Raw genomic sequence first — 12,005 nt, forward strand, 5'->3', positions numbered from 1 at the left:
CCAGCTTTGCAAACTGTTGGCTGGTTGGTTTGTTTACCACACATAAAGCCGACCGTGACCGTCTTATATTTCTTCTTAACCAAAGCAGTGAGAGGAAAATAAGAGAATCCTACGTGGGATTCATGAAACGTGCGCCGACAGTCGAGTCTGTTCTTACCCAACTGAGTCAGTTGATGAATCTTAAATTGGATGCACGTGCCAGGAAGTTTGCAATTAGCATAAGGACACACCCAAATAAATCCATATGAGGGCAGCAGACTGAAGCGCCACATGCGAACCACAAACCAACAAGCCACTGACATTTGACAGGTATTCTTAAACTCAGAAAAAAGAAGAAAAGAAATGAAAAGGAAAGGAAATGACACTGAAGGACAGCAAAAAAGAAATGTTTTATCAGACATGAAGGAGCACATCAGAGCATCATTGGAGAGGTTTCTCTGTCAGCGGTGCAGCAGGTGCAGCGAGGTCGTGCTCTCCTGCACCGCCCGGCCAGCGGGGCACAGCGTTCCAAGATTCTGTGCATCACAGATTATTTAGAAATTTATTTAATAGATTTTCACCTTTTGAGGAAGGTCATTGATGTGGAGATGGTGCTCTGATGTGCACATGAGTGCAGTGGATTGCTAAGCAGCGGTGTATGGAAACTGGATGAACCGTGGTGTTAAGTGGAGAAGTTTGGGGAGCACATGGCGTGTCCATAAATACAACCATTTGGGAGTAATCCAGCATTACTACCAGTTAAATGGCTAAACGGGTTGTTAAGAATCTGTCTCGGTAACCTTATCATCTTTAAGTGTAAACATTTTAAGTCATTAAATTAACAAATAGTTGAGTAACATTTTTCTTCTGCATTTTCATACAATGAATTACATTGTCTATTATCTATTATTAATATTTTACATCACAAAACATGAGTTGGCTTTTGTGTATACTGGTTTACATGTGATCACGAGCGCTCTGAACTACTTGCAAGCACAAAGATCAAATCTTTCCACACGAATGATTCATGCATGAGGCTCGTTGTGGTTTTTTATCACCAGTAACACCTCTATCACTCAGTGGAACCCAATAGAAACCTCACCTGCAACAGTTGTTGTTTCCACACATGAGCACCTCTCGTCCTCCGCAGCAGATAGTGCAGTACGACTGGTAACCATCGTCGTCATATTGATATGCACATTCTAGGAAGCAGTTCTGTCAAAAAAATAAGACAAATCAGAAGTGAGCAGTTTGACATATTTAAAGATTTTACAGGGTCATTTAAGGTGCCGCTTGAAGTATGTTGAGTTTATTATTAGCTTTGAAAGGAGCTGTGATTTTTTTTATGATGCAGCAGTTGGAGTTGAGTCCCAGACTTTTAATGACCTCTATCACAGCTTACCTTACAGCTCTGGCACATTCCTCCGGCAAACAGCGGGTGCTCAAGGCTGACATTCAGACTTCCACAGGAGATACAGATGTCTGTAGACAGAAGTGCAGTATGTCAGTATTTAACGGGTGGAGGTCAGGGAGGTGTGAACACGCTGCCGCTGCTGCAGCGCTCCGACTTCACACATCAATGAAATTATTTGAACAGCTGTGATGCAGGTGTAGATCTAATGATGTGAGCTGGTGTGTTTGGAGAGAACTCACAGGGGAGCTAGTGAAGCAGGGAAAGTCAGGCAAATGTTATTTCTTCACTCTTTTATCATTTTATTAACACAGACGCATACATTTCTGCTGGTTTGCTTGTCAACAACTAGGGCGAGCGTAAGGAGTCTGGGTGTTGATCCCCCAGGAGGCCCTCCGGTGCTGCTACAAGCGAGAGCACACAGAGGACGCATCACATCACTTACCCTCTATGCTGCGGCACTTTTGTCTCACTTCATGAACGAGCCGCTCTGAAAATACATATGAGAAATGTAGGTTAACAAAATAATTAGTCAAAATACGCCTCCTTTCAACCTCCAGTTTTAGTTTGGTAGATCAATATAAATACAAATAATCAACCGTCCGTGTACATTCAAAACCAAAGATGCTCTTACGAATGGTCTGAAATTTTATGTTTGAATCCTGTAAAAGCCAGATGAAGTTATACTAAAAGCTGGAGATGAGCAATTTCTTGATTGATTTTTTTTAAAGCTCTCAGGACGCCTTTTGAAGCCAAGCTTTAAAATCATATTTAAGGCCAATTTAGCAATTAAACTAAGCATGAAATGTGAAAATACAGACATACTATTCTGAGTAATACATACAGTGTCAGTTCAAAATTATAAGTGAGACAAAATACCAATAAGTGGTTGAGTTAAAGAACATTTGTCCAAATATTTTTAAAAGCAAAAAACGGATATCTGTGCACTCATTGCACACATACTTAAATGAAAACAATTATCTGCTATGAATGAGACATTTTTTGCAACAGCCTGAGGTTTCTGATATTTCACAGAAAGTATCAAAGACTGATGTCACCTGCAAATAAAATATTATATAACATCAGACAGATCATGTGTGTAAATAAGGAACCACAAAGGCCCCAAAATTGACCCTTGTGGTGCACCAAATTCTAGGAGGAGCTGCTATCATAAGAGAAAATGTTTCAAACTAGAAATCTTTGGATTCAGTTTGGTATTAAATCCATCTTGGCTACCTGTTTTCCACATTGGCAAGATGGAGCGTTATTAGCAGCACAAGTAAATGGGTGCATGAGATACATTTATAGCTTAAAAGTTTTTTTTTCTCTTGCCTCATTAAATCATCCAGTTCGGGGTCAAAGTTGGATAAATAATCAGATGCTAATGGATCTGACTCAGAGCCAGAGTCTGAGCAGGAGTAGATAGTTAACTGATATATGAGAGCTGATGTCCATTCTATTACTGAGCTATAAATTATAGAGAGAACCCCAAAGGATTCAGCTTTATCATATTAATTTAAGATAGCGTTAAGTCAGTTTTTAAGTAAACTTCAGTATCACAGTTACAAAGTGCTGATTTAACAGGTGCACATTTAATGCAATACCATGAAATCCAGCAAGAATTTGAAAGAATGGAGAACATGAAACCATAGCCCTGACAAATTAAATAACAGATTTCAACAAGAGTTTTTCTAACATTAATCTACACTGATACTGGTGTTTGTTATGTCACTGAAGCGTTCACTCATTTCCAAGACACCTACAATACTAACTAGGGTTGAACCAAATAGTTCAAAGCTTAAAAGTTTTGATCTTGAATTCAATTTCAGTGCAGCAGAGCTTTTCATTCTGTTTAAACCTGGTATTTCTGCACAGTTGCAGATAAAAGCTACACTAATATTATTAGTATTACAGTATCTGTAGAATCAGATTTCAGAGGTGGCTGCGTAGGATTGTTTCTGACTCGTGTGATCCAAACTTTACCAGTAACTCCAGACAGGTGTGAAGTCCAAAAGTCAAGTGAAAAAAAGACAGATGTAATCATTTTCAAAATTTACATGTTTTTATCTAATGAAATATTCTGCTTCAATTATTATTTGTTGGCATTTAGCCTTTTAAAAAACAACATTTGCACCGAGATTTAAAAAATCGTTTGTGCTCCCACAAAGAGAAGCACACACCTGTAGCAATGCAGCGGTGCAGCAGCAATCTAACAGCACCATAAATCACACTTATGTGGATTAAACTGACGAGTTCTAATCATTAAACAAAGGTGATTTAATAAGAAAAGACTAACTTTAAATCAAAGAATCACTGTGTTCAAATTTAGGATTTTGTCTGACTTGTTTTGCCATGAAATAATGACGACAGATATTTGATTTGAAAACCTCAATAGAAGCTTTGACTGTTTTCTGGCTTTTCTCAAAAGAAACCCAAACAAACATTGATTTGTTATCTTTGGAACGGCCCAGACCTTTTTGCTTTGTCCCATCACTCACCATCATCTCAAACCGGACGCTCTAATGGACCTCTTGTCCACACACTCCTCCTCCGACCACTTACACTCCGGCGTACAACTCTGCTGAGTCCTCCCCACGGGAAGGAATATAGAGTTCACGACTCCTATTTAACTTAATAAATGAGGCACCTTACCTCGTGTCCTCTCATCAATGATGTCCTTGACCTTGGGTTTCTCTGCTGTGCTTTTGCGAGGCTTTTTGGCAGGAGGAGGTGTATAGGCTGCTGCTTCAGGCTCCACCCACATCTCGGGGTAAACCTCTTTGTATGGGTTACGCTCATCTGGGAATGCACAGCATATCAGACAGTTAATATCACAGGCAACGTTGTGAATGATTCAATCACGTGCTTAATTAGAAAAAATTGTAGTCAAAGAGGTGCATTAAGAGCTTTTATCTGTGAGAAAGACAGAGTTTACACACATGGGAGGTTTATTGGAAATGTAGAAAGTGAAGACTCCCAGTTCTTGGCAAAAAAAACTTCAACAAAAGTCCAACAATTAAACCTTCACAATAGTAACATTCACTTACCCTCTGGTGGCTCTAAGGCCTTGGGTCCAGTGGGCTGAAATCCTGTCATCGCCCACTCAATCATCTGCTTGTTCAGCATTTCCACTGATTTGGAGGTTTCTGTCTCGTCACTATCGGGGCAGGCCATGAAGACTTTGCCTGCCCGGCTGCTAGCCACCTACGAACACACAAAAAAAAACATCCATTGCTTAAGTTCATCCTCAGTCCTCAGCATGGACAGAGTATCAACAAAAGGATTAATCTACCTACTATCCCAAAAAGGGATCATAATTCTTATAGATAAGCACTTTATTTTGAAGTGACAGTTTTATTGACAGTATTTTATTGCAACAGAGTGGAATATAATTCCAAATCACATCAGACAGCTACTCACTTATAAATCTTTCATTAACCAATTAAAACACGTAAATATTTCAGCACTTAACTCTCTTTTTGCTGCTGCTATCTATATGTCCTTCCTGTTTGCAATTCTTCAATTCAATATGTGTACCCTCTTGATCTATTTAAGGAAGACTTTTAGCACCTTGACCTGCAACTACCAGTGAAAAATAGGCTTTTTCTGCCTTTTTTTAAATCATGTATCTTTATTAATTGTACTAAATGAACTCTTTTAATAAACTAAACTAAACTTTTACCTTCTTGTGCTAATTACACTGAATTTTGATACAATTTTTGTGGTTTTATGTACAGTGTACAAACAGCTTGACCTACTGGGAAACACACACTATAAAACACACTTTATGATGTAGAGAATTAAATGAGAAGAAATAGTTCCAGTTTGTAAGTACCTCTGAAGTGCTCATTTTGAGTACTGATTAAGAAAGCAAGATAACACGTTAATTTGTGAGATGCTGGTAGGCGTATTTTCAACGTGTACTTGTCCCAGGTTGTCAAATATTGCTTTGTCACGCCCCTCAGTGTCTCATACAGATTCATGGACATAAAGGTAGTCTTAACCGCCTGAGACACGCTGCCAGAATAACTTATGAAGCGGTCACAGTTAGGTTTAGAAAAAGAACTTTGGATTTGGGTTTAAATTAAAGCTAATACAAGGGGTTTTTAACTGGTTATGTAACAGTCTCAGTTTATTACTGATGCCACTATATGACCCAAACAAACAAGACTATCAGCAGGAAGATCAGCTATTTCTACATAATTATTCTTAATGGCTGCCATTGGGTTGGAGTCTCCTTGAAATCAGATGAAACAAGCTTGTGTTTACATTTTCCCAGGAAATTATACAGTAAGCAGTACATTAGCCAGTTAAAATGAAGAAGGAGGAGATTTTTATTTACATAATATTATTTTTTAGGTTCAATTTTGTGTGTATGGTGGAGGAAACACTACCACTTTTGTCCAAAATCAACACAATATGAAAGTTTCTTGCAGTAGCTTTAAGCAAACAAGATACAGAATGCTAAGATACATCTGTTGTCTGTATCTTAATTTTATTAATTTTATCAGTCCTTCACAGGGACAAATGTGATGACTTTAGACTCGACTTGACAAAAACAACTTTACTTGGACTTGAGCCTTTTAACATGAAAACACTTGTTATCCTGCCGCAAGCCCAAAGAATTAAAAATCTGTCATCCAACTGTGCCACAAATCAATGAATTTGTCTTTATTTCCTGAATCAGCTATCAGTAAATAACAAGACTTAATGCCCCAGATCCACTTTGTTTGAACCAGTCTGACAGCATCCAGTAAAGCTGCAGGAAAGAACCATGGAGAACTAACATTACATTATTGAGCTCCAGTTGGAAAAAAATATGAAACCAAAGATAATTTCGTTCACATACAAATGCTACGCTGTGGTTAACTGCAGTCTGCAAATATGCAGGTTGAAAATTACAGACACCGGCGCAACAATTTCAAACTTCATTTGACATTTGAAGTTATACAAAGAACGAGAAGTTGAAGCTGTGTTATTAAAATGCCATCACATTTGGTGAAGAGCAAATTATGACTTGTTCAGGACGACAAACTAATTTTAGGACTTAACACTCTGGACTCGGGTCTTGAGTGCAAAAGCTTGAGATTTACTTCGGGGTTAAAAAACAATGACTTGGACCCCACATCTGGAATGTTTGCATCTAACTCTCAGCAAGAAAATGAAAAAGTTCATTCAACATATGCTGAAATATTCCTTTGAATAAGAAAAAAACAACTGTGCAGTGCCATCGACCAAATGACACTTTCTATTATAAAAAAAAAACAGCAGTGAAGCAGGTTAAACTCACCTGTAGCACCTCATAGATGGCTTTCTTGTATGTGGGCTGCTTGTTGTAAGTTGGTTGGTGAAAGGCATTATTGAAGGAACTTAAAGGCAAGAGTTTCTCTACACAGACCTGTGAAATACACAGAAAATATAATAATTATTTACTCCACATCACAGGAAAAACTGTGTTGTTGAGGCAATACATCTGGAGATTAATGACTCTTATGTTTATACTGGAAAAGCGCGATTACTTGAGCAAATAAAACAGAAAAGCTCATTATACAGAATGTGGTTGTCACTATAAACGGAAGGCTGTTTTGCTTAATTTCTGATGAAAAAAAATCACCTGACAGCAATATTAATGTTGGCTCTGGGCACTCACCACTGAGAATTTTCCATCTCCAAACCACATGACCCATCTGGTTCCCTCAGCAGCTCTGCTCCGTCCCGTCATCCACCAGGATACGATGCGGCCTGGCCACCACGAGAACCCTCGCAGCTTCCCCCAAACCAGCTCGCCGATGCCAAAACCACGACCGTCCTGCAGCCAAAATAAAAGACAAATCATCCTCTCTGTATTAACTTCTTCTGGGCATAATTGTGAAACCTTTTTAAACACTGTCTGCCTCCGTTTGGTAAAATTAAGTCAAGACAATTTTATTTTTATAGCCTCATATCACAAATTTACCTAAGGGGGTTTTGCAATCTGCAGAACATAACACCCTCTGTCCTTAGATCCTCGATTTGGATGGGAAAAACTCCCCAGAAAACTTTAACATGCATGGAAGAAAACTTAGGAAGAGCAACAGAGGAGGATCTCTTTCCCAGGATGGACAGACATGCAACAGATGGCATGTCTACAAATAGACCAACCATCCACCATATACTATAATCAATAATATAACAAACTAAATTTAACTCTTAATAATAACTTAAGGCACAGAAAAGCAGCACCTCATCAAAATTGAGAAGCTGGAGCTATTTAAAAACTATTAAAATAAATATTGTCATCTTGCAGAGACACGATATTCTACAGACGTCTGCCTCATGAAAGTTGAAGACTCGAATCATTCAGTCGGAGACCCCTCAGTCCACTGAGATTCTTCTAGTTGAGCAGTTGTTTTTTGACAGAAGTGAAGAAAAGTGAGCAGGGAGAACATTTCGATGAGGAATTATGAATAGGAGGAACCAAATATATTTTGTATTAGCTGGTACACTTATTTTAAAATAATTGTCGTGACAACTAGAGCTTTAATTGGGCCTAAAAAGTTGAGCCTGACAAAATTCTGTCCATAAACGACCCAAAGCCGACCCTCATTAGCATCAGCCTGACATTTTTCTTAACAAGCGTCTCGACTAAACTGGGGAAAAACAAACCCGACATGAGCCTGTGAAATATGTGAGAAATAAGGCCCGACCCGACCCGAACCCATCAAGTCAGGTCAGGTTCAGGCACAAATCTCAAGCTGAAACGAGTGGTTGGTAAACAAGCTTCCGCTCTTGTTTTTTAGCTGTGCCATTTAACAGCCTGTAAACTTTACATACCGAGTCTCAAAATCAACGCAAACCACAAAACTAACTGTGATGGAAGCAGAGAAGAGTGATAGAAACGGACCGGAGTGTGTAGAGCAGGTGACGCAAGCATGTTTTTGCCACTGACAGACCCAGACTGTTGTCATGGAAAAGATCATGATGATGACAGACCTGATTTTAAAGAGTAAGACATATTTTGTTTACCAGAATCAGCTGTTTGAATCCTCCCACCAATCTCACCATCTCCTTTTGTAAAACTAACTAAAATTTTAACATCATCATCTTCAACTTAATTGAAACTCAACAGAAACTAAATAAAACTTGTCAAAAACATTTTGGTTCGTCTTTCCACTGTTCAAACAATCAACAACTGTGATTTGGTCGAAATAAATCCTTAATTCACGGCGTGAAGGGGCGTGGAGCACACAGGGCAGGTGACGCCGGACAGCAGCTGCAGCGCTGCAGCGTGGGGAGAGAAGCTCTGTGATGTTGATTTTATACCTGAACTATAAGAGGATGCACACTTCTGCTTTCTCTGACTCTATGAAAATCTGATGTTTTCGCATCACAGATGATGAAGAAAGGTGTTAAAAATAAAGAATCACTTGTAAAACATACACACATGGGCTGATATGGGAATTTAATTTATAAAAATCGCAAATAAATTGTAATATCTAACTACAATACTTGTAGAATCAAAATATGTATCAAATCAGCACCTGACAATTTTTTATAAAGCCTGAGGTTTGTGACGTTTATATAAGAAAGAAAACACACAAAAGACACCAGCAAATAAAATATGAGATGTCAATTTACAAACATAATGGCAGATATCATATGATATCATTTGTCAGCCTACTGGCACGAAGATTGATCTTAACTTAATTGGAAACAGAAGAGAGTGCACCAACACATTCAAACTTTATGAGGGATGTAATGAAATACTTGGAGCGAGAGAAAATTAAATTCTCTCTGGAAAAACAAGAAGGGAAATATTACAGAATTTGGCAACCCTCTATTGCCCATTTTAATCATATTAATCAATCTTTTGGCAAGTCTCTTAGACTCAGGACAAAGAGATAAGGAATATTTTAAGGAACATTTTTTTTTTTATCTTTTTTAACTTTTCTATTTTTTGAGGATGGATAAATGTCTACACTATATAAGCTGAAGGTAGTCACACACTGATAAAGTCTGTAATGTAAAACATCTTTTGAAATGGTGGATAGATTTTGCAATGTGCATTTCACATTTTTAAAATCTCTTTTGAATATACACTTTACACACTACAACTACAGCTCAGGAGTACATTATATATAATTTTGTGCTATGACCCCATTTCTAAGTCCCTTTTTTAAGGCTTAATTTTATTCCCGTCATAATTATTCATTTATTTTCTCCTCTTCTTTCTTTCTTTTACTTACTATTAATTTTATGTTGTTTATATTACTAACATGGTACTTCGTCTGTATATTTGTATGTATGGTACCATGTTACGTGTGTCCAAAAACACAATAAATACAGTTAAAAAAAAATAATAATAATATAATGGCAGGTGATTTATGTAAACTGGGAAGCACAGGAGCACTAAAATTGTTTCAAAATAGATTTTTTGGGTCCAGATTAGCATTAAATCAATTATGTACTAATGTCACCAGTGAATAAAATATTAGATGTCAATTTACAAACACTATAGCAGATGATTTATGTAAATTAGGAACCACAAGGCCCCAAAATTTACCCCTGTGGTACACCAAATTTTAGGATGAGCTGTTATTATAAGAGAAAATGATTCAGAAGGGATTTTTTGGGCCCAGTTTTTATTTAATACGTCTGGAGTATATTTACAGCTAATAAGTTTGTTTTCTCTCTTCATTAAATCATCCTCGTGAAAACCCACATCAAATAATCTGAACTATCTCTTTAAACTGTACGGAAGTAGAATATCACATGGTACACAACACTATACTGTCCACTCAAATCTTTAGATGTTTATTTGAAAGAAAAGTTATTCATATTATAATCTTAACTATTCTAATTATCTATTATCTCCTCCTGCTCATTCATTTATTTCCATCTGCAGGATGTTGGATTTTGGATCTCCACAAGGCTGAGAGTTGTACAACACCTGAAGTGATTCAATTCCCAGTGCACGGCTGATTTAGTTCACATGGATTAACCCTGGCCTTAAACAGAATCCTTTTTCCAATAGAGATCTCTGTAGTAAAAATCCTGTCAGTCTGCAGTCTGACATTAATTAGCATGACTCAGGCTCACAGTGATCTTACCTCATACTCTGGCTCAGTGTCTGCAGACTTGGGGGATGCCTTGTCTCCACCTCCGATGGCGACAGGTTCAGGGGTCGTGGCCACAGTGGGGGACGCGGGGTCAGTAGGCTGCTGCTGCTGAGGCGGCTGCTGATGCTGTTGTGGCTGTGGCAGCGACGGCTGTGATTGCTGTTGATACTGAGGCTGTGACTGAGTGTGCGACTGAGGCTGCTGTTGCTGTTGCTGCAGCTGCTGCTGCTGCTGCTGCAGCAGCGGCGGCTGCAGCTTTGAAGGCGACGGGTGTTTGATTATTGAGAGTTCTTCTTTCTGGGTCTCTCTTTCATTCTCCTTGTGATCCTTCATCGCGTTCATCGCTGACATCAGTTTGGCCTTTTTCTCTGCCTGAAACACAGTGATGAGAAAAGGTCTTTTCAGATGAAGTGTCCGGTGTATCAAAACTGAGAGTTTCATACCAGCTGGATACTTTACTTTTCTAAATGTTAACACGTTTTTCTCCAAAAATAATTTTTTGAATTTAACAAAAAATGACAATTGACCCTTCCAAAGTCCGGCCTTTTTGCTCTGTGCTCCAATAACAGTTTAGCAAACTGGTAATAAGAAAGAGTCGGCTGTTAATAGATATAGCTGTACAAGAACTTTGCATAAAATGCACTGTAAAGTAAAATCTTTAAAAATTGAGATTTAAATCAGGAATAACCGCTTACACATCTACAAGTAGGACAGCTTGGTGGAAAACTCTCTTGAAAATTGTTCTTAAAGGAATAGAAAGAATAGGGTCATGATGAAAAGCCGATATAAAACGCTCCAAACCAAAACAACCTCAGAAAACCCAAAAAAAACTCTTAATGTCAGCCACATTGCCAAGCAACCAATTTCTCGCTGGCTACCCCGAACCTTTACGAAGAAGAGAAGGGTGAAATGGGAGTCAACTCGTAGACAATGCTCATGGAAATAAATCAGGAAATACATAAATCACTTGCCAGTGTTCAGGTGCTATGGACACAATTTTTGAAACACAGCCGCACGAGCATTTACTGGTTGTGATGGCTCCAATGCCTAACTGCTAAATCCTGAATAAACAAGACACAGCAGGTAAAATCAGACAGCTTTGTGTTAATCTATGGTAAACACATACTGAAATGTATCTGTGCAGAGCAGACAGAGAAGCAAATGATATCAATTTCTGAATAATTTAATAATTTATATCTGACTGCTCAGTAATAATTAAGGCCGTCACAGCTTTCCAAATCCACAATTCAATTTGACTGTCAGAATTCAATTTGATTCAATTTGATTTAATTACAGATCAACAGATCATTGCTTTTATGCACTGAACAACTGTTCAAAGTCTTCTTTAAAAGGTGCAGCTGCAGGTTACTGGTAAGCTACGCTCTGTCGTCTTTGAAGTGTTGCTTTATCTTTTTTCTTTTCAGACATGTGCTGGGCATGCACAAGTAGGTGGGTGTGGAGAGAAACTTAAAATGTTTCACTATGTTCAGTTGCTAACTTTGTCTATATGAATGGGG

At 38.2% G+C, this 12,005-nt stretch overlaps 1 protein-coding gene across 5 annotated transcripts in view; it reads right to left on the reverse strand.

Annotated features, from left to right (window-relative positions):
* The window catches only part of dnmt3ab (DNA (cytosine-5-)-methyltransferase 3 alpha b), a 70,317-nt gene that overhangs the window by 17,991 nt on the left and 40,321 nt on the right, over window positions 1–12,005 (reverse strand). For all 5 annotated transcript variants that reach the window (XM_084742924.1, XM_084742923.1, XM_084742922.1 and 2 more), the window contains 8 exons: window positions 10,480–10,860; window positions 7,041–7,199; window positions 6,681–6,788; window positions 4,438–4,594; window positions 4,043–4,189; window positions 1,836–1,880; window positions 1,382–1,461; window positions 1,082–1,194 (listed from right to left, as the gene is read on the reverse strand). In XM_084742924.1, the coding sequence (XP_084599050.1) occupies window positions 1,082–1,194; window positions 1,382–1,461; window positions 1,836–1,880; window positions 4,043–4,189; window positions 4,438–4,594; window positions 6,681–6,788; window positions 7,041–7,199; window positions 10,480–10,860 (1,190 nt within the window). The remainder of the gene's footprint in view (window positions 1–1,081; window positions 1,195–1,381; window positions 1,462–1,835; window positions 1,881–4,042; window positions 4,190–4,437; window positions 4,595–6,680; window positions 6,789–7,040; window positions 7,200–10,479; window positions 10,861–12,005) is intronic.

The sequence above is a fragment of the Lutjanus erythropterus genome, chromosome 18 (assembly GCF_056507025.1).
Source record: "Lutjanus erythropterus isolate fLutEry1 chromosome 18, fLutEry1.hap2, whole genome shotgun sequence".
NCBI lineage: Eukaryota > Metazoa > Chordata > Actinopteri > Lutjaniformes > Lutjanidae > Lutjanus > Lutjanus erythropterus.